This window comes from Phascolarctos cinereus, unplaced genomic scaffold (genome assembly GCF_003287225.1).
Source record: "Phascolarctos cinereus isolate Bilbo 61053 unplaced genomic scaffold, phaCin_HiC Scaffold_3;HRSCAF=262, whole genome shotgun sequence".
NCBI classification, from domain to species: domain Eukaryota; kingdom Metazoa; phylum Chordata; class Mammalia; order Diprotodontia; family Phascolarctidae; genus Phascolarctos; species Phascolarctos cinereus.
The window spans coordinates 254,128,338-254,156,147 of NW_027555736.1; the positions used below are offsets into that span (position 1 = coordinate 254,128,338).

Sequence of the window (27,810 nt, forward strand, 5' to 3'; positions counted from 1 at the left end):
TAGGTGGCACAGTGGATAGAGCACCGGCCCTGGATTCAGGAGGACCCGAGTTCAAATCCACCCTCAGACACATAACACTTACTAGCTGTGTGACCCTGGGCAAGTCACTTAACCACTGTCTAGCAAAAAAAAAAAAAAGATAGCACAGGTTACAACAGATTCTATGAAGTGACACATTTGTTAGCAAAACCTACAACTAATGAACACAACAGCTTCTAGTAACATAAAGGACATGGGAAAAATAATTTCACAGAGGAAAAGAATTGTTGTAATTCAGGAAAATGTTTATTCCAGACAGCTCTAATAAACATAAAGCTACTTGCTTAAACAGCCTGACTTCTAAATTAGCTTTCAATCAAACTGGTCTGAAAGTTAGTAACCACTTTTTATCAAGATTAAAATTGTTTCCTCGGATGATAATTTTAGATTTTCTTAAATGTAGAAACTAGCAATACTCCATATTTATATTTTATATAGTAGCAGGTATGCAAATTCTCAACTGTGCTTTTATGTATGGCTTGCTAAAACATTGAAGAAATGGAAGATTTCATCCTTATCAAATACTGCTACTTCAGTTGAACATTCAGTACATTTTACTGGGTGATATACTTCTTCATTCTCTGCTTGAACCGTGGAATCATTACTGTCAGATTTCATTTTTTTATGGCCCTGCCTTTTCTTCTGATTCACTGAGCTTTTATATCTCAGGACCTCCTCTTTGTTGACAGAGCAATTCATCACAAACATTGCTCTGTATTGAGTTTTGTAGTATTCGTGCCTAAGGGAAAGAGGAAGAGGAATTAAATGTTATAAATATGTTTATCTAAAACAGGAGAAATCTTGGTGACACTAGTATCAACTTCTCACCAAAACTCCGACTGACATTTATGATGCACTTTGCAAAGTACCTTACAAACATTATGTCATTTGAGTGTTATGACAACCCTATCAGGTAAATAATACAATTATTAATACTATCCCTTTACAGATGAGTAGAGAATGTGACATGGTAGATTTAGTGCTAGGTTTGGATCCAAATAGACCTAGATAAAAATCCTTCCTTAAATATTTACTAGTGTGTAAGCCTGAGCAAAGCACATAACTTCTCTGAGCCTCAGTTTCCACATTTGTAAAATGGGGATAAAAATAGTATCCACCTAACTGAAAGGGTAATGAGGATGAAATTTGATAATATATTTTATTCCAAAAAATATGTGAATTGCTGATTTTTTTCCAACCTCGGCCTTTTTAGTGCCCTTCTAGTAAGTCTACCTCTTCCCCCACAACCTCCCAGTCAGTGTCTCTGTCTGTTTCTCCCTCTCCCCATCACTTCCAGTCAGACTGTCTCCTAGTCAATCACTCTGATGCTCCCCTTCCCTCTGGTCTCTAACTCCCTTCCAACCAGTCTGTTGCTCAGTGTCTCCCTGTGTCTTTCTGTCTCTCCCCTTATCTCATTAGTCTGTCTCTCTCCATTTTCCCTATTCTCCCACTTCTCTCTCCCTGTCTCTCCTCACTCCCTCCTGAGAGATAGGTTAGGGGTCTTTTAGGAGATTAGGCCCCTGGTGATCTCCTCCACTCTGGCAGAAATAAGAACTACTTTGAAAAAGGAGGTAGAGCATATGTCCCAGTCAACTCTTTTGCCTTTTCTCTTTTCCTGACATACAGGCAGACAACCCTGAGATGTACGTTCTCAACAAATGGTAGCAGCCTTGTCAGTTTCAGACATCAGTAGCTCCTGAGTCCCATAGCATGGCTGACTGGTAGCAGAAGGGATTGCCAACATTAGACTCTGAACAAGGGCTGCAGGAGGAACTCAAGGTCTAGGACCACTCCTGACCTCATCAACATATTGGCCAGTGACAATGACATCCTTACTTGTGACATTAGCAGCCTTGGTAACTGGTCAGAGGATGGGTGGGTGGGGGTTGGGGGGAGAGGTATATGGCTTAACGTCGAATAAGAGGGTCCCAGCACGGGGTGTAAAGGGAGAGAGCTCAGCCCCCACCAGTGACAACACCTATAGCAGTGCTCCTGCCCCACAATAGTGGAACACTGAAAGTAGCATTCAGGCCTCTGGAAATGCTTGCTGCTAGCATGGCAGGTGGGAAGCAAAATGTCTCAGCATGGGGGAGGACGGCAGAGTGAAGGGGGAGTGGAATGCCATATTTAGATCACAGCAGATAAGCACTGATATGAGTGAGAACTGAAACAAAGTTAGGCCTACTGTAGTCTTCTCTTTACTGTAATCTAGACCTGACAGGCCCCTTCACACTGCTACTACTATCGTACTTAGTGGTCATCTGACAGCTCCTTCTCAGAAATGGCTTAGTGGACCAAAAGAACAACAGTGGGTTTCTACATCAGAGCACTCTGGGAGCACTGAAACCTTGCCAAGTCTCCAGCCTGGGCTGTCCCTGAGATCCCAGAATAACACAACGCTCAGTGGCTCAAGAAAGAAGTAAAAGGATCAGTCCAGAAATTCCTTCCAGAAGTATGCAGACCCTAGCTCTAACATCAAGTCCAAATTCAAGAAGTAAGCTGGAAGAATAAACAAACAAAAAAAGTTATTCTGACAAAAAGGTTACTTAATATGCAAATCAGATGGAGAGAAAGACTCCACAACATCCACAAGCAAAGCCTCAAAGGAAAACATCTTGGGCACAGATTCAATTCTAATTCCAAGAAGAGATGAAGCAAGAATGTTTTTTTAAAAGTTTTTAAATGTTTTTATAAATGAAATGAGAACACTGCAAGAAAAACAAAGAAAAAGAAAATCAATGAGAGCTACAGAAGAAAGAACTGGAAAGGGAATCAATAGCTTGGCGCAAGAAGTACAAAAACCATGCCCAAACAAAAAACTTCCTGAAAATTTGAATGGATCAAAAAAAAGCAATGACTCCATGGGACAAAAAGAAACAGACTTCTTATCGCTCTGTCTACTAGAGATAGTTGGTTAGCTAGAGGTCATGCACAACTCTGGCAGAACTTCCCTTCAGTCCTGAGCAGAAACCCATAGGGCTTTGGCTTAGGCAGCCACAGTGTAACAAGTGAAGGCAAATGGATCAAAGTGGAGAAGTCTGTTTTGGAGATGAATGGAGGTGAGCTAATGAATATCATGTGGCAGTTCATCAGGAGAAAAGCTCATCCTGCCCTCTGCGGATGTACAGCTCACATACACTAACTAGGGCTCCCGCATCATGACCAGACACATAATCTACCAGGGCAATACTGATTTAGTGAAGACGCCACACCCCCAGTCTAGTCCGTGGCTGAACCAAGCACAATGCACACTAGAAGGGATGTGAATGGTGACCAGTACAAGGTCATCAACTTTATTACAATAAATCTACACAGAATGAGGGCACTTTCAAGATAGTGTTTACTCCAAAGGATGGTAGTGGTATAAAGGAACGTGGACTGTACAATCTCCCCCCCCCGCCCCCGGAGATGCAGAAGTCTTCAGGTAATTTTGCCTGGACTGGTAAGAATTATGATGTCACCATATGATGGTCCCTGATAACTGAGCCCAGGGCTTTGGTTCCCCTGACCCAATGACTTCAGTGCTGGTCTGCCTAGATGGAAAGACCACCGACTTAGAGACTACTCATGGAACTGTCACCTGCTATTACTGAGAACACCAGAACAGCCAACTCACCAGCACTAATCCTATTGCCAGCATCTTTGCTTGGACAAGATTACAGCATTGAGAGAAGCTGGGCAGTAATCAGGACTTAATCAAATTTACAGACTGGAAAAGATATGTGCCGAGACAGGATAGTGTGAAGTTATGACTAAGGATCTCAAGGCTTCTTCTATGGTCTAAGTAATATGAAGCTAAAGGAGCGCTACCTTAATATCGCAGGCTTCCTGAACACAATCAAGAACAATCTTAGATAAAGTGTTGAATAAGAAATGAGCATCAAAAACTCCTTAATGACTGGGAACCAAGATGGCGGAGTAAAAGCAGCGACTTGCTTGAGCTCCCCCCCAAACCCCTCCAAATACCTATAAAAAATGGCTCTAAACAAATTCTGAAGCAGCAGAACCCACGAAAATACAGAGTGAAACAAATTTCCAGCCCAAGACAGCCTATATGGCTGATGGGAAAGGTATATTGTGCTGGGCCGGGAAAGTTAAGTGCAGTTTGGCATGGGAGCTCAGGGAAGGCAGGCCTCTGCAAACCTGGAGCAGGCCTCAGAGGACTGAATTGTGGGCAGCTGTGGCAGTTTCCAGACTTCTCAACCCACAAATGCCAAAGACAACTTAGAAGGTCAGTGGGAAAAGTCTGTGTCTTTGGTGAGAGACAGAAGCGTGGTCCCAGCCCCAGTCCCTGAGCTTGGCCCCAGGGCAGCGGCTGCTTCCAGCCCACAGAATGAGGGGGAATCCAGTGGCTGATTAGAGGGGGATTGCAGGGATCTCTCTGCTGGTGCAGGATTCTCTTGCTTTGCCCATGCTTAGATCTGGGTCACAGTTCTAGGTGGTGGTCCTGGGGTAAGGAGAAGCACTAGCATGGTGTAGCTGTAGTGGCTATAAAGAGAATCCTCCTCACAGTTCTAAGACAGAAAACAGTGCTTGTGGTCACTCACAGACCGGGGCATAGGACAGGAAAGAAGTAAACACCTCACCCTTGCTCATACCACCTTGGAAGAACTGAAAGTTTACAGGTCCCTAGAAGTATCTCTGAAAACAGCTGCACAAAACACCCAAAGCTTGGGATAGTGAATTCTCCACACTGGAAGCAGACCCCTACCTTAACAAAGAGTTTAAAACTCAAGTAATTGGCTGGGATCATGAGCAAACAAAGGCGCAAAAAAAAAGAATCAGACAACAGAATCTTTCGTTGGTAAGAAAGAAGATCAAAACATACAACCAGAAGAAGACAACAAAGTCAAAGCTCCTATATCCAAAGCCTCCAAGAAAAATATGAATTGGTCTCATGGAAGAGCTCAAAAAGGATCTTGAAAAGTAAGAGAAGTAGAGGAAAAACTGAGAGTGATGCAAGAAAATCATGAAAAACAAGTCAACAGCTTGCTAAAGGAGACCCAAAAAAATACTGAAGAAAATAACACCTTAAAAAATAGCCTAACTCAAATGGCAAAAGAGGTCCAAAAAGCCAATGAGGAGAAGAATGCCCTAAAAAGTAAAACTGGCCAAATGGAAAAGGAAGTCCAAAAGCCTACTGAAGAAAATGCTTCCTTAAAAATTAGAATGGAGCAATTGGAAGCTAGTGACTTTATGAGAAATCAAGACACTGTAAAACTAATACAAAAGAATGAAAAAATAAAAGACAATGTGAAATATCTCACTGAAAAAACAACTGACCTGGAAAATAGATCCAGGAGAGAGAATTTAAAAATTATTGGACTATCTGAAACCATGATCAAAAAAAGAACCTAGACATCCTCTTTCAAGAAATTATCAAGGAAAACTGCCCTGATATATTAGAACCAGAGGGCAAAACAGAAATGGAAAGAATCCATTGATCTCCTCCTGAAAGAGAGCCCCAAAGGAAAACTCCTAGGAATACTGTAGCCAAATTCCAGAGTTCCCAGGTGAAGGAGAAAATATTGCAAGCAGCCAGAAAGAAACAATTCAGGTATGGTGGAAACACAATCAGGACAACACAAGATTTAGCAGCTTCTACATTAAGGGACCAGAGGGCATGGAATATAATATTCCAGAGGGCAAAGGAGATAGAATTACAACCAAGAATCACCTACCCAGAAAAACTGAGTATAATCCTTCAGGGGAAAAAATGGTCATTCAGTGAAACAGAAGACTTTCAAGCATTCTTGATGAAGAGACCAGAGCTGAATAGAAAATGTGACTTTCAAGTACAAGACTTAAGTGAAACATGAAGAGGTAAACAGGAAAGAGAAATCATAACAGACTTATTAAGGTTGAACTGTTTACATTCCTAGATGGAAAGATGTTTTTAAGTCATGAGACCTTTGTCAGTATTAGGGTAGTTGGAGGGTAAAAATTATATGTATGTATATATAGATAGATAGATAGAGGGCACAGCATGAGTTGAAGATGAAGGGGTGATATCTGGAGAATAAAATTAAGGGGTGAGAGAGGATTATACTGAAAGAAGAAGAAAGGGACAGGTAGAATGGGGTAAATTATCTCACATAAACCAGAAAACAAAAGGCTTTTTACAGTGGAGGGAAAACAGGGGGAAGGTGAGAGGGAATGAATGAATCTTATTCTCATCAGATTTAGCTTAAGAAGAGAATAACATACACACTCAATTGGGTATGGAAATCTACCTTACCCTACAGAAAACAGGGAGGGAGGAAGGGGACAAGAGAGCAGGAGGATGACAGAGGGAAGGACAGACTGGGGGAGGGAGTAATCAGACGCAAATACTTCTGAGGAGGGACAGGGTCAAAAGAGAGAACAGAATAAATGGGCAGGATAGGGTGAAGGGAAATATACTTAGTTTTTTACAAAATGACTATTACAGAAGTGTTCTGCATTACTACACATGCATAACCTGTATCGAGTTGCTTGCCTTTTCAATGAGGGTGGATGGGGAGGGAGGAAGGGAGAAAATTTGGAACCCAAAGTTTAAGACATATTAAAAAAAAATTGTTTTCACATGCAACTGGGAAACAAGAAATACAGTAAATGGGGTATAGAAATCTATCCTGCCCTACAGGAAAATAGAAGGGGAAGGGGATAAAAGGGAGGGTGAGATAGAAGGGAGGGCAGATTAGGGGAAGGAGTATACAGAATGCATGCTATCTTGGGGTGGGGAGAGGGATGAGATAAGGAGAAAATCTGGAACTCAAAATCTTGTGGAAGTGAATGCTGAAAACCAAAACCAAAACAAAACAACAACAAAAAAATGAGTGTCAAGGGGGAAGAGCTTTGACTGCAGGTTAGGAGGTGGGAATTAAGCATGGAGCAGGCAGGTACATTTTTTTTTCCTGTGTTCTTCAAGCCCATCACCTACCTCAGTATGAAGGAAGGGACCTATAATCCCTTCACTTAGAAATCTGAAACAGAAAATATGTACTGGGGATAGTGAGGTTTTTTAAAAGATGTTTCTCTAAAAGATGTGTGTTTTGTTTTGCCTAAACCAAAGTGGATGTTTCACATACTGTAATTTATATACTATCCTCTGAACACATCATGGCACATTTAGCTACTAAACTCTTTTTACACACACAAAAAAAGTCAACAGGCTAAAAAAAACCAGAAGAAAATATAAATGATCTCACAGCAAACATAACTGACTTGAAAAAAAGACTGAGGAGGAAAAAAATTTAAGAATTGCAGGACTACCTGAATGCCATGCCCAAAAGGACCTAGACATCAAAATTCTGAATGACAACTAGCATCAGAGAGCAAAGTAGAAATAGAATCCACTGGTTATCTCCTTTAAGAAAGAGCCAAATGAAAACTCCCAGGGACATTACAATTAAATGCAAATTGTGGAGATTCAGGTCAAAGAAAAAATACTTCAAGCAGCCAGAAAGAAAATATTCAGCTACTGAGGAGCCATGATCACACACTCCTCTATAATAGAGAAGCAAAAAAATAGGAATACCATATTCCAGAAGGCAAAGGATATATAGGCTTATAGCCAAGAATAACTTATCCAATAAAACTGAATATAATCATAAAGGAGGAAGGAGGGGGGGAAATGGACCTTTGATGAAATGGAGGGCTTCCATTCATTCCCAATGAAAAGACCTGAGTTGTGAAGATACTTTAAAGTTCAAACACAAGAGACACATAAAAAGGTAAACATGAATGAATAATCATAAACGACTAAACAAGAACCACTTATATTCAAACATGAAGAAATTATGTATTTGCCCCTTCTGAACCCTATCATCATCAGGGTCAAAGAGGGAGTCTAGTTAGAAGATCTGAAAATGACTTATATCTTGATGATCTTAAGAAAAATGGAAAGGGACGTGGGAGGGAGCAGGGAAAGGAAGATTAGCGAAAATTATCTCACACACAAACACACACAGTTGGTACAGAAATACATTTCACTCAATAGAGAAACAGGTGGGAAAGGGGGAAAGAACTAGAGGGAAAGTAGATTACAGGAAGGATTATTCCTAAGCAAAATAAACTCTAAGGATGTACAAAAATATTTATAACTTTTTGAGGCAGCAAAGAATAGGAATCAGAGGGGGTGTTCATTAATTGAGGAATGTCTGAACAAGTTATGGTTTATAAATGTGATGGAATACTAATGCTCTGTAAGAATGGTGGTTTCTAAGAAGCCTGAGAAGATCTCAGTTAACAGACAGATACAAAGTAAACAAAACCAAGAGAAGAATTTATACAATGATATCAATATGGCAAAGATGAACACCTCTGAAAAAAGAAAAAACTCTTGAGCAGTCTAAAGAACAACCTGATTCCAAAGGCATAATGATAAAACACTTCCTGATAGAGAGGTGATGGACTCAGAATGCAGAATGAAATATAATTTTTTTTAACATGGCCAATGCAGAAATTTGTTTTGCTTGACTGTATATGTTTCTTACATATACAGGTTTTGTTTTTCTTTCATGCACAATGGTGGTCAGGGTAGGGGTTGCAGGAAGAGAAGATTTTTGCTGACTGAAAAATTTTTTTTTTTAAATTTAAAAGCCTCACCACTGTATTTTAGTAAATTAATGAAAACTGCCCAGATCTTTTGAAGCTAGATAGCAAAGGAAATATAGAAAGAATGATTGAGATATATATATTATATATATATATATATATATATATATATATATATATATATATATATATATCATCAAATGTAGTCAAAATGATTGGAGCCTTACTAAGTGGGAAATAGAAGTACTTAGATGGGGACAGTAAGTTTTTTCATCATTACTGCCAACTGAAGGTGAAGGAAGACCTTAACAACTGACTAAAGTCTGTGTTAGTCCTCCTGACAGAGGTGATAGACTCAGGGTGCAAAGTTAAAACATATTTTCCAGATGCAGTCAATGTGGGAATTTGTTCTGTTTGAATATGCATATTTGTTAAAAGGGATTTTCCTCCCCCCCCCCCGCAATGTAGGGAGGAAAATAGATTTTATTGTTAATTGAAAAACGTTAATTTTTTTTGTAAAAGATAAGTGTTAGAGTATAGGGTTTGACTCATAGCCCATGATGTAAAATACAGTTATGATGTGCTTTTGTTCAGAAACATTTAACAGGCTGGGAGAAAGGTACTGTCTTTTGGGCATGATGAAGGTGGAAATATATTTTGCATGACTATGTATACATGTTTTTGTTTTTCTTTTTCAATTGGGGTTAGGGAAGGAGGTGGAAGTAAAAACAGATCTTTGTTCAGAGAAAAAGCAATTAAAAAATGACTAAACTGTCTGTTTGTTGATCTGATTAAAATGGCCTCAAAAGAAGCAGGAGGAGGGAAAAACCTCTTAGGTACAATTGTTATCCAGATTTACAGAGAGCTACAACAAAAGCTCTCAATAATCCACAGAATAAAATGTTGGAGAAGGGCAGAGCTGATTTTATAAATTTGAAAACATCATTTTGAAAGAGACACATAGGTTTTACCACACACAAAATAGTATTTGTTATATGAGATGGCTCTCTGGGAGGGGAAAAAGAAAGGATACTGGGGAAAACTATCATGATATAAAAAAAAAGAAACATCAATAAAAATTTATTTAGAAAAAAAAAAAAGGAACCCTGGATCTAGAAAGACACTTAATAGCTATCTCCAAATCTCAAAGGGTCTGTCAAGTGGACTGGAAATTAGGCTTGTTTTGCCTCACCCCAGAACCACAGAACTAGGGCAGTTCTGACTTAAAATTAGGAAAAATTTCCTAAAATTCAAGCTATGAAGAAATGGAATGGACTGTCTCTGAAGGTAGTAAGCAAAGTTTTTCAAGTATAAGTTGGAAGACTTTTTGGATACTGTAATAACGGCTGACCTAGAGGATATGTGAGGTGCATTTCAACTCTAAGGGTTCATGAGTCTATAAAAGGTAGGAATGGTTTTGTAATGACAGAATGTTATCATCTCATGCCACAAAATACCAGTAGGTTAAATGAACATTTTAGTACTTCCATATCTCTATCACAAAAACTCATATTTCCCCATCTGATTAATGAAATTTAAAAATACCAACTGCTGAAGTAATTGTAAGTGTAATTATTTACCAAAATAAAATCCCAAATTTTAACCAATTATTATCATTAACAAAAACTTTTTGTAATAAATAAGGGAAAGAGGTAATTATAAATATAAAAATTAATTTTTATTACAAAAAATCAAAAAGCTTTTGTATGAACAAAGTTAATACAACTAGAATAAGGGAGCAAGTCAAATGGGAAAAGTACTTATATCGGGGATATTTTTGATAATATAGGCAACTAACAAATATGTAAGACCAAAAGTCATGTCTAGAACAGAGAATAGTCCAAGGACATGAGTGAATAATTCTTTAAAGAAGAATTGCAAATTATCAAAAAACCATATGAAATGCTCCAAATCACTGGCTATAAGAGAAATATAAATCAAAACAATCTTGAGGCTTTACCTCGTACTCACAAAATTCACAAAAGAAGCTAACAGTCAAGGTTAGAGGGACTATAGAAAAGACAGGGATACTAATGCATTGTTGGTGGAGCATCAAAGAACTGAAAACAAAGTAGATGCCCATCAAATGGTGTCCTGGCCTCAGCTGTAATCAATTTAGATTTGGTACTGAAACAAAATGAAACTCTTAAGTCATTCAAGCAGATTTACCTAACCACAACAAAAGGATATTCAACAAGAAAGGCATTCTAGATATCTGCAGTTGATTTAGCCAGTTAAACCTGGAAGCCTCTACCCCCAACACTGCTCCCAGTCCTCTTGGTTGTTTTGTACTCAAAGGATGAGGCTTAGCTAAGTCCTTAGTTCCCACAGCCAACCAAGTCTCAGGAAATGTCTTAATAACGCTTAAGGAAAAATTAACCTAACTTGGATGGAGAGTTGTTAAAATATTGCTCCTACCACATCCTTGATGGCAAAATCTGTTAGGTCTTCTAGAAAAGTGGTGTCAAATTCAAATAGAAACAGGATTATTAAACTGTACACAAGGATCCCTGCAGGCTGTATATCTGACTTATAAAACCACATATTACCTATTTCTGGTGTGTTCTTATTTATTTTGCTAAGTATTTCCCAATTATAGTGTTTGAGGCCTCCTGCTTGACACTTCTGTTCTAGAGGCCCATCTTAAGTTACTTTTATGACTTAAATGACACTTAAAATTACTTTAGGGCTAGGAAAAACTCAAAGAAAAACATAACCAAAAAAAATGTAATGTTTCCCTGAAGGAGTGACTGAATTTACGAGAGTACCAAGAAGGATGGAGTCCAGGGGCTAAATAATCATGTCCATCTTGAGGGTGATGCCAAATATATGCAGTTCCCGGTGGGTCTCTCAGTATAAAAGGCCATAATTAGCAGCACTAGGAAGATAAGGCTTACTGAAAAAATGCTGACATTTCTGTCATAATCACTGACCCTCACAAATCAGGGAGAACTATCTGCAACCCACTTAGTGTTCCCAGCCAGGAACGCCCCCTTCCCTGGGATGAGAGGAGGAATACAAAATCTGAATCCTCTAAAGAGCAGGCCCATTTCTTATGTGGGGGCTAGTTAGACAATTTCACTTCTCCCTATCAGAAAGCCAAGTTCCTTCCCATCCCCTTTATCCTCCAAGCTCTTCTTGGGGTGGAGTTGTACCATGATTACTAGAGATTGGATTAACAGCAGTGTGGGCCTGCCTTTTGGTCAGTGAGCATGCCAGTAGTGCCCCACCTTTTCTGCCAGTGGGCTGTTGTTACTAAATAAGGAGCTGATCCAGTCTGCTAACACCAGAGTTCTCATCTCAACCTGCTGCCCATTTTGCCCGGGTCAACTACTACGTAGGCATAAGAGGGTAACTTATAAAACTTACGCAGCACTCTGCTTGCTCTCAGCTAATTCAACAGGGGGGGTGCAATTGACACATTTGTCTATCCAAAGAGGCAGCTAGTTGGTGCAGTGACTAGAGGTCTAAGTCTGGAGTCAGGAATATTCGAGTTCAAATCCAGTGATTCTGGGCAAGTTATTTAACATCTCTGTCTCAGAATCTTCAACTGTAAAATGGGTATGATAACAGCATAAAATAATATTTATAAATGTGCTTGGCACATAGTAGGCACTTAATAGATGCTTGTTTTCTTCCTTTCTTCCATCCCCAACTCCAGAAATGTATCTAGGTTCCTGGATAGATTTTAGCATTGTACTGATAAGTGCGTCCCCCAATACTTTGCACCGAAGAATCACAACAAAATTCATGTTGGGGGTTTTCTTGGCAAAGACACTGTAGTGATTTGCCATTTCTCCAGCTCATTTTGCAGGTGACGAACTGAAGCAAACAGAATTAAGTAACTTGTCCAGTCATGAACAGCTAGTAAGTGTTTGAGGCTGGATCTGATTTCATGAAGAGGAGTCTTCCTGACTCTGGGTCAGGCACTCTACTTTATCTATTGCACCACCTAGCTGTGGCCTGAGCACTAGTTCTTCTGAATTTGTCCTTTTCTAATGAAGAAAACACTTCTTTCTCCATCCCCAAAACTTGAGTCCCTCCAAGCTGCTTTGAAGGTAAACTGAGTACTGAAGGTATCCCCTAGCAGAACTTAGAAGAGGCTTACAGGCTTGAAGACCCACAAAGTTAGAGAGCCTAAAACAGTTTACAGCATTTATCTTCAAGGTACAATTCTTAAGGATAAAAAGCATACTCATATAGTTCTCTTCTTACTGAATGGCCCCAAACAGTTTAATCTCTAGTTTCCCAGGAGTGGGAGTGCCTCATACTAAGACACTGCCTTTTGGCATTACCAAAAGTACCACTAGAAGCATAAATGCCCTCTTCTACAGGGCCCACTGCCCACTCCAAGAGCTCAATTTATGTTCCAATCCTACAAGACTATTCCAACTGCCATATGCCGGTCCTGTCTCAGGTCGGCAACCTCATAACCAGGTTAGGTTCAATAATGAAACAAAATAAGTAAATTGGAGTGGCTCATTTAACAGTTAACAAAGGAAGATTTACTTAGCCATAGCGGGAGAAAGATATTCAAACAAGGGCAGGTGTTGAAGAAACCTTTAATTAATTTAGCTGATCAAAGCTCCTTTTACATCCATCTTGATCCACTGGTCAAACCTCTAAGTCTCTCCCTGTCTGAAATGTCCTGCTAGCCTCCTCGTACTCCATGATACTCCACATATTACATGAGGAAGTGATATCAATATTCTGAGCCAACCAAGTCTTGAAGAATGTCTTAATATGTTTTAAGGAAAAACACTAGCCTAACCTGAATAGAGGGAGGGGTTAAGGTACTGCTCCTACCACAAATAGGGAAAGAATAAGCAAGTTGTGCTACATGAAGGTAAAAGAATTGGAATGTAATAGAATATTGATGTGCTGTAAGAAACAATATGATCAGTTGAAAGAAGCATGGAAAGATTTATGTGAACTGATACAAAGCAAACAGAACCAGGAAAACAACATACAGTGATAAACTATAAATGGAAAAAATAATAAAACAACTGAAATTGAATGCTGCAAAATTATAATGACAAAGCTTGACCCCCGAAATATTGAGAAGGCATTTCCCCTGGCTTCTTTTGAGGAAGGGGGAAACACTGCATATGTTAAGACTTTTTTGATATGCCGGATAGTTTTATTGAACTGTTTTTTCCTGTCACTCATATTTGCTTTTGTTATAAGGGATTGGTGGGAGGAGGGATAGGAGAGAGAGCAATACATTTAGAAATATAGGTCACACAGAAAAAATATTTATTAATGACATTTTTAAAAGATTTTCTGAGCTTGCACAAAATGCCTCTGTCCTCAAGGAATTTACGGAAATCTAAATAGAAAGCTCTTTTGTTGTTCAGTTGCTTCAGTCATGTTCAACTCTTTATGACCCCATTTGGGGTTTTCTTAGCAAAGATACTGGAGTGGTTTGCCATTCCCTTCTCTAGATCATTTTACAGATGAAGAAATTGAGGCAAACAGGGTTAGGTGATTTGACTAGAGTCATACAACTAGTGTCTAAAGCCAAATTTGAACTCAGGTCTTCCTGATTCTAGGCCCAGCACTCTATCTACTATGCCACCTAGCTGCCCCCAAATATAAAGCTTATTTCTGCTTAAAATAAAATCCACCAACATCCTCCTCTTTATTCATTACCTCTGGCAGTCAAGACACAGTGTAGTCATGCAGGCAGGGCAATTCAAGACAGCATCACTATTTGGAACAGGCTGTTGTTGGTGAGAGAGCTGCATTCCAAAACAATGGTATCTATTACAGAAAAAGCGAAAAAAAAAAGATTATTATAACATTAATATGTATTGCCGAACCATATTTATATCATATGAAAACATGCAGAATATAATGATTTCACTCACGGAGGCTCTAAAGTACCTTCTGCCACCTCCTCCTCCTTCACTTGTTTCACATGATTAAGCAGCCTTACTTCTTACCAAACCTAACCTACTTGTTCAAGTAATCATCCCATCTCTTTCCAACAGATTACCCCCTCTGCCATCCTCACTCTTTCAGTTATATTCAATCTCTCCCTCTCTAGCGGCTCATTTCCTGTTGTCTACAAAGATGCCCATTTCCCCCAATCCTGAAAAAAACATCACTTGATCCTTCTATCCCTTTTAACTATCCCCTTATATCTCTTCTGCCCTTTGTAGCTAAATTCCTTGAAAAGGCCATCTACAAAGTAGGCCTCTATATTTCTCTCACTTTCTTCTTGACCCCTTACAATTTGGCTTCTGACCTTATTATTCCACTGAAACTGCTCTCTCCAAAGTTGCCAAATCCAATGGCCTCTTCTCAATCCTCATTCTCTTTGATCTTTCCATAGCCTTTGACACTGTTGCTCACTCTTACCTCCTTGATATTCTCCTCTCTCTCTTTTTCAGAACACCACCTCCTCCTGGTTCTGCTGGATCCTCCTCCAGATCATGCCTTCTAACCAGGGTGTCCCTCAATGTTGAGTCCTGAATTCGCTTCTCTTCTCCCTCTACACTAGTCTTCATCAGCTCCCGTGGATTTAATTACATCTCTCTGCTGAGGATTTTCAAATCTACTTATACTGCCCCAATCTCTCTGCTGACCTCCAATCTCACCTTTCTAACTGCCTTTCAAGCATTCCAAACTAGTTTTCCGGTAGACATCTTAAACTCAGTATGTCCAAAACAGAACTCTTATCTTTTCCCCAAAGGCCTACCCTCCTATTCCCTATTACTGTAGAGAACTCCATCTTCCCAGTTTCTTAGGCTCAAAACCCAGGAAGTCATCCTGGATTCCTCACTTTCTCTCATATTCCATATCCAAGCTGTTGCCAAGGCCTGTTGATTTCACCTTTGTGACATTTCTCAAATACACAGCCTTCTCTCTTCTGACACTACAACTACTCGGGTGCAGTCCCCTCATCTCCTCAGGCTCTTACTGCAATAGCCTGCTGATGCCTCTGCCCCGCTTCAAGTGCCTGCTCCACTCTGATCCATTTCCCATTTAACCACTGAAGTTATTTTCCTAAAACACAAGCGCTGTTGTGTCACTCCGCCCTGCCCCACTCCAGTGGCTTCCTATTGCCTCCAGGAGCAAATACAAAATGCTGTTTAACATTCAAAGCCCCCTACCTTTCCAGTCTTTTTACACCTTAATCCCCAACTCATATTCTTTGATTCAGTGATAGTGTCCTGGGCTGTTCTCTAAACAAGGCACTCTATCTCACAGATGCAGGAATTTTCTCTGGCTGCCTCCCATTCCTGGGACATTCTTCCTCCTCAACTTCACCTACGGACTTCCCTAGCTTTAAGTTCCAACTAAAATCTCATCTTCTACAGGGAGCCTTCTTTTAATTACTTCTGATTTATGCTATATACAGCTTGTTTTGTGTATATTTGTTTACATGTTGTCTCCCCCATTGGTCTGTAAGCTTCTCGAAGGCAGAGACTTTCTTCTGCCTCTGTTTGTATCCCCAGAACTTAGCACAGTGCCTGGCACATAGTAGGTGCGTGATAAATGTTTATTGACTGATTACCATACGCTGCTTCTGCACTTGCAATAAGAACATAAACTTATATGACTGAAATTTATGTTTTCACAGTCTGTATTCAAATACTACCACTGTCTTCCATTTTTACTAAAATCTGGGCAATAAAAATGAAATACCTTACTATACAATGTCCTATGTTTGTGAAAGGTTTGTGAAACTAACGTGTTAGTGCAACATAAACTCCAGTAAGTTGAAAATATTAGAAGATGGTATGCTTGTAATTTTTCACAAAATTACTCAATACTTTGAAGAATCTGTGATCTCATTAATGTGACTCTTCACTTCACCGGTAAAGGTCACAATTCCTCTATGCGTTCTCATTTTATATAATTCTTACCATGTCCTTCAAATTCCATATGGAACTGAGGATCAGCCCAGGTCTTTTAACATTTCATAGGTAGTAGCTTAGCACTCAGGAGAACCACCTATTATGCTATCATTAACATTTTGTTAGAGGCTGGTTAGCCCCATCACATTATGTCCCTCTATTTCCCTACAGATCATTCACTATTTTGACTTTCAGAAATCACAGTGTTGCATGATTCTTACTTGTGGATTCATCAAATGAATAAAGGGTATCTAAAAGTTATGTCAATCACAGACGCCCAAGCAAATCTTTAAGATGATAAATCACAGAAATGATCTTCATTGATAGGTGTCTCCTCACCAGAAGTTTCCTCCATTGATGAAGCCACAAATCCAACCTCCTTCCCCCAACAAAAAAAGGGGTTGAAGGGCTAGAGTATCTTGAGAAATACAAAAGCACATAGCGATTTCTCAAATGCTATCCAGTCTACTCTTCTTCATATTTAATATCTGTCCCAAGATAAACAGACTTAATAAATTATTAGTGTTACTTATGACAATGAAGATGATAATGATGGTAGCAAGCATTTACATAGCACTTTAGGATTTGTAAAGGGCTTTAAAGATACATGCTATCTTCATTTGATTCTCACAATAATCCTGTGAGGTAAGTGCTATCATTATTCCAATTTAACAGAAGAGGCTAAGAGAGGTTAAGTGACTTGCCCAGGGTCAGATAGCTAAGTAAGTGACTAAGACAGGATTTGAACTCAGATCTTCCTGACTCCAAGTCCAGCACTCACTGTGCTTCCTTGTTCAATCATGTCCTACTCCACGTGACCCCATGGTTTACCATGTCCTTCTCCAGTGTGTCCCCACTTTCTGATGAGGAACTGAAGCAAATAGGGGTTAAGTGACTTGACCAGAGTCACACAGCTAGTAAGTGTCTGAGGCTGGGTTTGAATTCAGGTCTTCCTGACTCTAGGCCTAGTGTTCTCTCCACTGTATCACTTAGCTGCTCCACTTTGCCTCTTAGTTGTTGTTAATTCATCATCCAACTGTATGTCATAATTTGAGCAACAGAAATTCTCTATCCACTTGTTTTCTTCTTGAGTGAACTGTTAAACCAACTTCTTAAGTGGCAATAGATCTTACTGAGGAGGTATTGTAGCATTCTGGAGTCTGATGAAAGCAGCACAATACCATCTGCATGCAGCAACACCTAGAGGACCTTACTCTATATATGGAATTCCATTTGAACTCTGTTCAGAAAAATCTTCCATGATAATGACGAAGCATACAATATCCTTAATTTCTCCCTCCCATTAGAAGGTAAGCTCTTTGAGAGCAAGGACTGTCTTTTGCCTCTTTTTGTATCCCAGTACTTAGAACAATACCTGGCACACAACAGGTACTTAATACTGACTAATTGATTTCCCTTGCCTAATAATGGTAAATGAGGATCCTTGACCAAATTATCTCTGTGGTTGGAACAATCAGGATTCTTATATGATCTTAACACAAGAATAAGATACCTCACTGCACTTTGCTCTATCCAGTGCCTTAAATAACTGCCCCCTGCAGAAGTTCCCAAACTTATTTGGCCACCACCCCTTTAAAAAAAAAATTACTCAGCACCCCCTGGAATTTCTTTAACCCTTTAATTTTTTTTTAAAAAATCTGCATCATTTCAAAAAATTATATAATTTAATCTTAAATTTAATAATTTATTATAAATTTGTGGATTTTTTTCCCATATTGAAATTTTGATGACACAATATGGAGCCATGTAACCGTATAGCATTGTATTGTAAACAAGTCATTATGTACACATCTCCCCAAAATGAGTGACATGCTCACCTGCTAACACTTGACTGTTAAAGCCTTCTTGGTCTTGATCACTAATTGGTTATAACTTTTGGTCTTGATCACTAATTGGTTATAACTTGCATTTTGTGTGTTTATTTGGAAAAGAATGTAATCACTATGACTAACTCTGTTACACTATAGATGAAACATGTACAAAAGGTTTTTCAAAATTTTCTTCTGTTCTCTTCTTTCCTTTCCTTCCAAAGCCCTCTTATTTTTATTCAACACTCCCCTCCTCCCATTGCACTCAAGGCTACTGTCACCTCCCTGGATCGGTCCAATGCTCCACAGTGGACCAGTATCAGCCACTTTGGAACCTATGGCCTAGTGCATTGCAGACTCTTAACAAATGTTTCTTGATTGACTAGTTAGTCAAATCTCTCAGTATATTCAAGATGAAAAAAAAGGGATAATGAAGGAACATTATACCTATTATTTCAAGCAAAGTCTTCTTAACCAGTGTGAAAAGTAATACATTTGAACCCTTACTCCATTCCAGTCATTATCAATCAATTTGATATGATTCCATAGGCGTAGTGATTATAAGCTCTGTATATCAGGTCCCAGAACTGTGAGCTTCGGATTGTAAGATCACTTGCATAATCATAGGAAATTAGCTAGAGGCCCTCCACCCTTGTTTTCACAGTGTAGCAGAGGTGATTCAACTACATGGAAAATCCTCCAATTTATTTTTGTACCTCCAGACCATTATCCTTCGTCCAACACAAGCAGGTGATCATCTTCTGACCACCCAGTCGGTGGAGATGCCCCATGCTTTGCCTAACCCATGATCCTGCTGATACATTTTTTTTGCTTACTTTAGCCTACACATCATATGTTAACCAATGGAATTATTCTGTATTTGCTATAACCATTCTAGAACGTCTAGATATCTAACCGTATAAAACTAGGGCCCTGAAAGGAGGGGGCATCTCACATTTTGAGAAAGATCTAAGATCCACTTCATTAGAGGAGACCATAGACCCTTCAATAAAGTGCCATTGCCTCAGGGCTCTGCCTCAATCTCTCTTACTGCAGGCTGGATAATTTTAATCCTCACATTAATAGAGACCACTAAAGGACAATGATGCGTGGACCTCCCACCCTGACCTCTTTAGGCCAGCCCCTTCAAGGGACCCAAAAAGGAAGTGCACACCAGGTTGAATTTTCGTCGATGGCTCCCCCATGGACGCCAGCCCTGGGAGGTTGGATTCCCCTCATTGTCTGTACCCAAATTCTCTGAGTCTGAGGTAAGTCTCTTCAAGACTGGTGAGTCTGCCTTGAATTACCCTACACAATGAATAGTTGGTTCAAATAATAGCATTAAAAGATACAATTACACTGGTCTCCAAATGACCTCAAATGATACCCACTTATTATTCAAAAGGTTTCTTTTTCTACTTTGGGTAGGATAGGCAGAGCTCATCCCAAGAAACATTACAGACAAAGATCCCCTAAGAGAATTTTACAATGTTTTCCTCCTAACAGTAAGTCATTTACTATTATTATTATTATTTTCTGGTTTTTTGGGTTATTTTTGGTGAGGCAATTGGGGTCAAGTGACTTGCCCAGAGTCACACAGCTAGTGTTGTGGGTCTGAGGCCATATTTGAACTCAGGTCCTCCTGACTCCAAGGCTGGTACTCGATCCACTGCGCCACCTAGCTGCCTCCTATTTTTTTTAATAAAATATACTCCAATAATCATATAACAGAGGTATTTATAATGTAACAGTATTCAGATTGAAAAGAGGAAGAAATGTGCTTTAACAACTTCTCTTAGCCTTCTTGTACTTAAAACATCACCAATGAGGTGATAAGTTTATTTAAATACATTTCAATCTTATGAAATCATAGAATGTCATTTATCTTATTACCTGTGGCATTTTCATGTTTACGAAGTGCTAACCTGTCAGGCTTTTTCCTGTCTTGAGAGTTGCTTAAGCCTGTTTTTAGTAATACTTCAAAATGTTTAGTCTATAATTTCTCAATTTGTTAACATTCCATGCCAGTTAGAAAAAGTACCGATAAATGGCATAGCATTTTGTTTCAACTGTATTCCTACAAGGTCTGAGCACTACAATACTCATCCTTTACACAAGCCAGGCACTGTGTTAAGCACTTCACAACTAAGTGTTTCTCCCAACAACACTGGGAGATAGGTGTAAATATTTATTATTCCCTTTGTACTTACAAGGACTGATTAGATTCTCTAATTTACCACCATTACAATATTTTCAACCCAATCATTCTGATTTATTATGATTAGTGGCTATAACTAAACTTCATTTGGCACAAGGTTCCATTACTTTTAGTTGGCTTATATTAAAAAAAAATTCATGATGACAATCCCAGTTTCCCATTACTGTTTCTTTGTTTCCTTGAGTTACCCAAAGAGCCAAACCAATTTCTTTAAATTTTCTAAATTACTAATCCTTTAGCATGACTATTTAAACCAGAGAAAAGAAATAATCCTTTCTCTATCAATCAATTAACATGCATTTTATGAAACTTATTTTGTAGACTTATACTGACTGAGGAAGGAAGACCTGCAGCAACTATCAAAGGGACACTGCTTAAAAAGAAAAAAAATCCTAAATCTCTTTTTTCTCATTTCAGTGGGATTAATACCCTCTCTGAAATCTCCCTTTCAAAACTCCAAAACGCTTTACTTTCAAACCCATAATTTATACTGAAAGTGCAGACTCCAACTTTCTTTACCCATCTCCGCCTTAATTTTTCTTATTTCCTTATGCAACACTACTCTTTATTTCTTCTACTTATTTAATTCCTCTAGTAAACCCATTTTTAGTTCTGTAGTGGTTACAAATGCACAGTTAATAATAATCTATTTAAGGGCTTTTGGGCAATTAGAATTAGTTACGGTCACATAATTTTTATAAGTGATAGGCAAATGGACTCAAAAACAACTCACTCAGCACAAGTTCCTTATTTGAGGGTGTCAGATTTTAGCCAGCAGTTTGATTTCTTCTCAAAGTTAAACTTATTTTATGCCAGAAAGGCATTCACTCAGCTATTTTGGCAACGCCCAAGGAGACAGGCCAAAGCCCAACTATGGCACAGGAACATAATAGGAATTGCATTACTGGTAAACCGTCTGATAGAGATAGTACTTTTCTGAAGGGCTCAGAGTATAACCTCTTCTCTATTTCTCAAAGTGAAGTCAATTTATTTTGTTTTTAAATAATGTGCAAGTATTGCTTTTCCTTCTCAAAATTTCAGTATTTTATAAGCCACATATTCTCATTTTAATTTGATCTATTCCAATCTGAGCACCCTCTATTAGGTGTACACATCCACTTAATTTATTTCTATATCTATTTTTACTTACTTGTATATTCTTGTTCAATCTTATCTTCAATAATTCTTTCCCTAACTTACTACAGCCTTATTTATACACTTTAAACTTACTTTCACTAACCAACTCATTTTAACACAAGTTTTACTGTGTTTTAATTTACCTAAAGAATTGACTTAAACTGCAGTAGTATCATTAAACTTCACTTAGCTTCAGTGCTTTCTGATTTCAAAACAAGCTTTTCCTTTTTCTGGGAGCACTTTGGAGTCACCTTCAATCTGAGATCCCTAATCAGGACTTACTTGGTGCCCTCAGGTTGATTATTTAGAGCCCACACCAGGTAATATTAGTCCTGCTAAGGTTGTGGATAAGGTTGTGGATCCCTTCAAAAAAAAGAAGGGATCATTTTGGAGTATGGGATTATCCTGGGGGAGAGCAGGCTTAGGTAGAATTCAAGTCATCCAATAAACATTTGTGGGGCAGCTAGGTGGTGCAGTGGATAGAGTTACCAGCTCTGGAGTCAGGAGGACCTGAGTTCAAAGCTGGCCTCAGACACCTGACACTTACTAACTGTGTGACCCTGGGCAAGTCACTTAACCCCATTGCCTAGCCCCCTTAGCCCCCCAAAATTGTAATATACAAGGCACTATATCTTAGGGAGATGAAAATACAACAAAGACTGGTTCCTGCCCTTTAAGGAGTTTAAAATAAAATCAAGTAGGAGAGCTGCACAAATAACTGTAACACAAATTAAAATATGATAAAGCACCAAAGAGAAAGAATTAAGTACAATGCTGACAATAAAAGGGGAAATTTCATGGAGGAGGTGGCATTTGAACTCGACCTTTAAAGACAGGATGTCACTAGGCAGAAATGGCTGGGAAGGGGAAAAGAATATTTCAAGTCAAGTTAAACAGAATTTATTAAGCTCCTATCATGTGCCAGGTACTGTACTAAGTACTGAGGATTCAAAGAAAGCCCCCCCCCCAAAAAGGTATTACCCTCAAGAAATCAGTCTAATGAAGGAGATAAAATTTAACAACTTTATACAACAAAAGATATACACAAGGCTAAATTAGAGTTAGTCTTTGGAAGGCACTAGAAACAAGGAGGACTAGAAAAGGCTTCTTATGTAACACAGGACTTTAGCTGAGACTTTAAGAAATTCATGAAAGCTAGAAGGCAAAGATGAATTCCAGAATTCCAGGAATGAAGGAACAGCCACTGAAAATGCTTAAGAGTAGGGAGATGATATGTAAGGAAAAGCAAGGAGGCAGAGTCACTCGACTGAAGAGTAATTGGAAAGAAGCAAGATGCAAGAAGATTGTAAAGATAGGAAGGAGCCTGACACAAAAGAACAAAGATAAGGACATAGGAAAGTATAGGAAAGGCTGTGTATGAAAATAAGTAGTGTGAGGTAAGGCTGAAAAGGCACACTGAGGTCAGATTGTGAAAGTCAGTCATTCAGTATCAGTTAAAAAACATTTATGAAGTGCTTACTACGTGCCCAGGCACTATGCTAAGTGCTGGGAGTACAGAAAAAGGCAAAAGACAGTCCCTGTCCTCAAGAAGCTTACAGTCTAATGAGGGAAGACAACACATAAAAAAGAAGTTGAAGAGTGGGATGGAAAAAGGGGAGGGGGCATGGCTTGGGGGCATGATGAAGTCCGATGTATAGCCAGGTAGGAAATGAAGAGATGGCTGGCCTGGCCACCCTTCCTAAGCAGAGGATCTGGGAGGAGCTCTCTGTTCTCTACCCTCCACTCTCTTAAACAAGAGGGAACAAGGGCCCCGATAAGCTGTGGACAGCCAGGATTAATGTTTTCTTGCCTGAAGATGAGGAAGAACTTGAACGCTAGGATAAGAGAGAGTGTGGTCTCTATTTGGTAGGCAAAAGGGAGCCACTAAAGAGTACTGAACAGAGTAATAACATGATTAGAGTTGTGCAGGAAAAAGACTATCCTGACAACAGTGTGAATGGCAGATCAAAGGAAAAGGTTAGATGACTACAGTTGAGGCAAAACGAACTAGACTGAGAATGAATTTAAGAATGAAGAGGAAAGAGTAAATTTAAGAAATATTGTGGAGACAGAATTAGTATTATTTGGCAAATGAAAGTGTATTGGGGCTTGAAGGAGAGGAGTCAAATATATCAAAGGCCATAGTGGGTAACTTTGGGCATCCAAAGGGAAGCCTTCATGAAGACACTGGGAGATAAAAAGCTAGAAAACAACAATCTGCCATATATAAGTGATTGATTCTAGATGAATTTAAAGTTGTATATGTTATATGTGTAAGATTATAAGAAAGCTTTAAAATATATATTTTTAAAAATCTAGGGAAAAAATAAAATAACCTGTTATGAATCATATGTTGGATTAAAGCAACAATTTCAACCATTTATTTTAAAAATAAATTTCAAAAGCACAAAGGTGTACTTTAACTTTCCAATGATCTCAAGGCACTTAGCTGAGATAATTATTTTGAATTTCTCCCTCAGTGTTCTAACATAATTTCTTTTTTGGTTTATAATTCTTACCCTCTTCTTTGTGCATCCACCCAGGCCTGATCTCTATTGTCTTTTTCAGGATCATATAATAATTCATCATTTGTTGGAATCCGACGCTGCTGTTTTTTCTTCTTGTTCACTTGTGATATTACTGAAAGTGTAAAGGAAGTGCCTTAATACCACTCAAACAGTCATGTCCTTTTAACACAGAGAGAGAATTTCCTATGCTACATATCTTCTTGGTGTTATTTTTTTCCTGTTTATGTACATATTTTCCTTAAAACTGAGAAAAAGGAAAAAGATAATACCTCTTCCTTCCCAACCTAGCTCAGCCCAAAGTTCTTATTCAGCTAATAAAGATATTTAAAATTATACTGTAAATGGGATAAATTCACATGCCAACACGAAACTCTCCACAAAAATCCCAGTAACTAATGCTTTAAATGTTAAATTACTCACTCAATATGACATCCTAGGCAAATTACTTCATTTCTCTGGGCCTAAAGTTTCCTTAAGTCCTCATGTGTAAGTGCTTCAAAATGTGAAATAAAATCTGACCCAGTCATTTCACTGTTAAATACCAGAACTATCATTTAAAAAATTGCAATGGTGGGGCGGGGAGGCAGGTAGGTGGTGCATAGATAGAACACTAACCCTGTAGTCAGGGGGACCTGAGTTCAAATTCAGCTACATGATCCTTACTAGCTGCGTCACCCTGGGCAAGCCACTTAACCCCAACTTCCTCGTCAAAAAAACAAAAACAAAAATTGCAGTGAGTCTATCTGTATAAAAACATTCACCACTGCTTTATTTGTAACAACAAAATACTACAAATAACCTCTATGCCCAATAATTGAGAGAATGGCTGAATTGTCATATAGTGAAATAGAAAATTACGGTGTCATTAAAATGATAAAATATGAATTACACAAGAAAAACAGAATATGAGGTGTAACAGAGTGAAAGGAAGGAAGGAAGGAAGAAAATAGGGCCAAAGGTGGAACTTCTGGGAGACCATAAAGCAGACACAGAAGAAAAGTTTCTTCTTTGGTTATCTGTTGTTCAAAAATATATTTGTTTCTACTGTAGCGCAGGATCTTACCTTTTATTTTACATGTTTATTTTGTTACTTTTGTTGACAGGTAAGTTTGTAATGAAAATAATTTTAGAATATACAACTGAAAACATCTGGCTTGGTCTGTAATTAATTCACTATTTTTCTTCATACTCAATGCATCTAAATATAGCTAAGATAGTAAACACACAATTAACAAGAAAAACAGTAAATTTTATATTTTATCTTATGAATTCTTCAGATATTTATTCCAATGTATTACCTACACTGCTTTAAGAACTGAGATTAGATATGGAAATACATTTTACATGAGTGCACATTTATAACCTATACCATACCGCTTACCATTTCAGGGAGAGCAAAGGGAAAGGAGGGATAGATAGAATTTGGAACTAAAAAAAAAATGTTAAAAATTGTTTTTACATGCAATTGGAGGAAAAAAAATATTAAAAAAAAGAATAGAGCATGTCATCATACTTGAAGGTCTTCCATAAAAATTTAGTTAAGAGAAAGGGAAGCTAGTAGGAAAAGATGATGGCTATAAAATCTGACCAAGTAGAAATGATGAAACTATAAGACTGAAACAATATACTTTTATCTCTTTTATCTTTGCAAATATCTTCTGTTCAATCATTTTCAGTTGTGTTCAACTCTTCATGACCTCATTTGGAGTTTTCTTGGCAAAGATACTGAAGTAGCTTGCCATTTCCTTCTTCAGCTCATTTTACAGATAACGAAACTAAGGCAAACAGGGTAAAGTGACTTGCCCAGAGTCACACAGCTAATAAGTGGATTTCAACACAGACAAATGAGTCTTCCTGACTCCAGGTCAGGCACTCCATCCACTGTGCCACCTAGCTGTCCTAAATGCAAACGTCTTGTAGCTATTTAAATTCAGTTACATCAAGATAATACCAACTGGCTAACATTTTTTGTTTCTCAAAAGAAAAAAAAAACCTTGCTGTAAGAGTATTATATCGTCCTTACCTGTGTCTTCATCCTCAGAATCAGAATCAGAATATATGTCATCATAATACTTTGACAGAGCCATTGAAGTTTTCACAGTTCCTAAGGAAGAAACTGTTTTTAAAAATGAAAAGCCAGGAGACAAAAAACACACACACATACACACTGCTACAGATGGATTTATGAAACATTCAAAGAATAAATCAATTACATAAACTGTTTGTAAAAAATAGGGAAAGAAGGGGTCCCACCAAACTCCTCCTACAACACAAATTAAGATCTCGATACCTAACTAACTTGATGCCTAATTGTCTAGAGTACAACCACATTTTATCCAAGGATTTAGTAACAAAATGATACCTCCTCCTTAGCCCAATTTGGGTGAGTGTTATAGAGTAACTGTCAGAATTCACAGGGTTATTTACTGTTATTAACTCAAAAAAGAAAAGGAAAAAGTTCTTGTTTTTCAACCACTATATGAGGGGTGGGGAACCTGACGCCAGAAGGCTATATGTGGCATTCTAGGTCCTTAAGTGTGGCCTTTAAACTGAATCCAAATTTTACAGAACAAATCCTTTTATTTTATTAATACATCTTGTTAGTCTCTTGTATTTTATTTTTAAAATGAACAGATTTAAAATACCAAAGAATAAAATAAGTTTCAACAAAGTAATTCTCTCAGATAGACCAGTACAATTAGAATATTAGTAAGCCATAAGGGCTAAATTGACAGCTGCTATACCTAACTGGCACCACTACCACACAAGGCTAGTTGGCAAGAATTTATAAGGGGTCAAGTTGTCAGCTTTGGACAACGGTGCACTGTGTTTCTTTTTGAAGTGGAATTTGTGAATAGTTGCACTGCTCAACAATATTTTTTAATTCTGTCTGCTTAACAGCCCATCATGTCAAAGATCAAGAGAACACTGAAGGAAGAAAACAGATTTTTTTAATGAGGACTGGGAATTGCAATATTATCTTGTTTCTGCTAAAGATAACATGATTTGCTTGCTATGTGATACTGCACATCAACATTAAAGAAATTCAATGCTCATCAACATTATAACATTCATAAGGACCAGAAATATTTTAAATTAGAGGGAGAGGCACGAAAGGTTGTATTGCATAAGTCAAAAGATGAAAAGCAAAAGCAAAGACAATTCTTTCAAACAGCAATAAGACCTGGAATAATGCCACCGAAGCAACTTATAAAGTAGCTCTGGGAAAAAAGGGAAGCCATTCAGTGACGTAGAAATTGTGAAAGAATGCATTATCAAAGTTGTAGGACACTTAAACACTAATAACATTTCAAAGTACAAACAACTGCCATAACTGATCAGCAGCATGAATTGGGCTTCAACTTAACAGAACAACTTCATGCAATACTTCAAAAGGAAAATATGTATTATTCACTCGACTTGGATGAATCAACTGACTCTGCACAGGTTTTATACTTCACAGTCACTACAGAGAGTTAACTCTTTGCTACACAGAGTTACTCACTTTGCACACTCTTGCAAACAGAAAGAACACAGGGAATAATTATCTTCAACAACTTTCAAGATAAATGTCATAAAGTTTGGACTGAATTTGGTAAATTTAGTGAGTGTGTGTACAGACGGTGCACCTTCTCTGACAGGAAAACATGAAGGGT

The 27,810-nt window shown here is 38.3% G+C and overlaps 1 protein-coding gene across 2 annotated transcripts in view; it reads right to left on the minus strand.

Moving 5' to 3' along the window:
• Positions 1 to 263: 263 nt before the first annotated feature.
• EAPP (E2F associated phosphoprotein) overlaps positions 264 to 27,810 on the minus strand; it is a 35,006-nt gene continuing 7,459 nt past the window's right edge. Inside the window, exons 3-6 of one of the 2 annotated variants that reach the window (XM_021004695.2) lie at positions 26,178 to 26,258; positions 24,146 to 24,266; positions 14,230 to 14,340; positions 264 to 778 (exon numbers count right to left, since the gene is read on the minus strand). In XM_021004695.2, the coding sequence (XP_020860354.1) occupies positions 508 to 778; positions 14,230 to 14,340; positions 24,146 to 24,266; positions 26,178 to 26,258 (584 nt within the window). In that variant the 3' untranslated portion in view covers positions 264 to 507. Of the gene's footprint in view, positions 779 to 14,229; positions 14,341 to 24,145; positions 24,267 to 26,177; positions 26,271 to 27,810 lie in introns of both variants that reach the window. The other variant, XM_021004694.2, reaches the window with a different exon arrangement.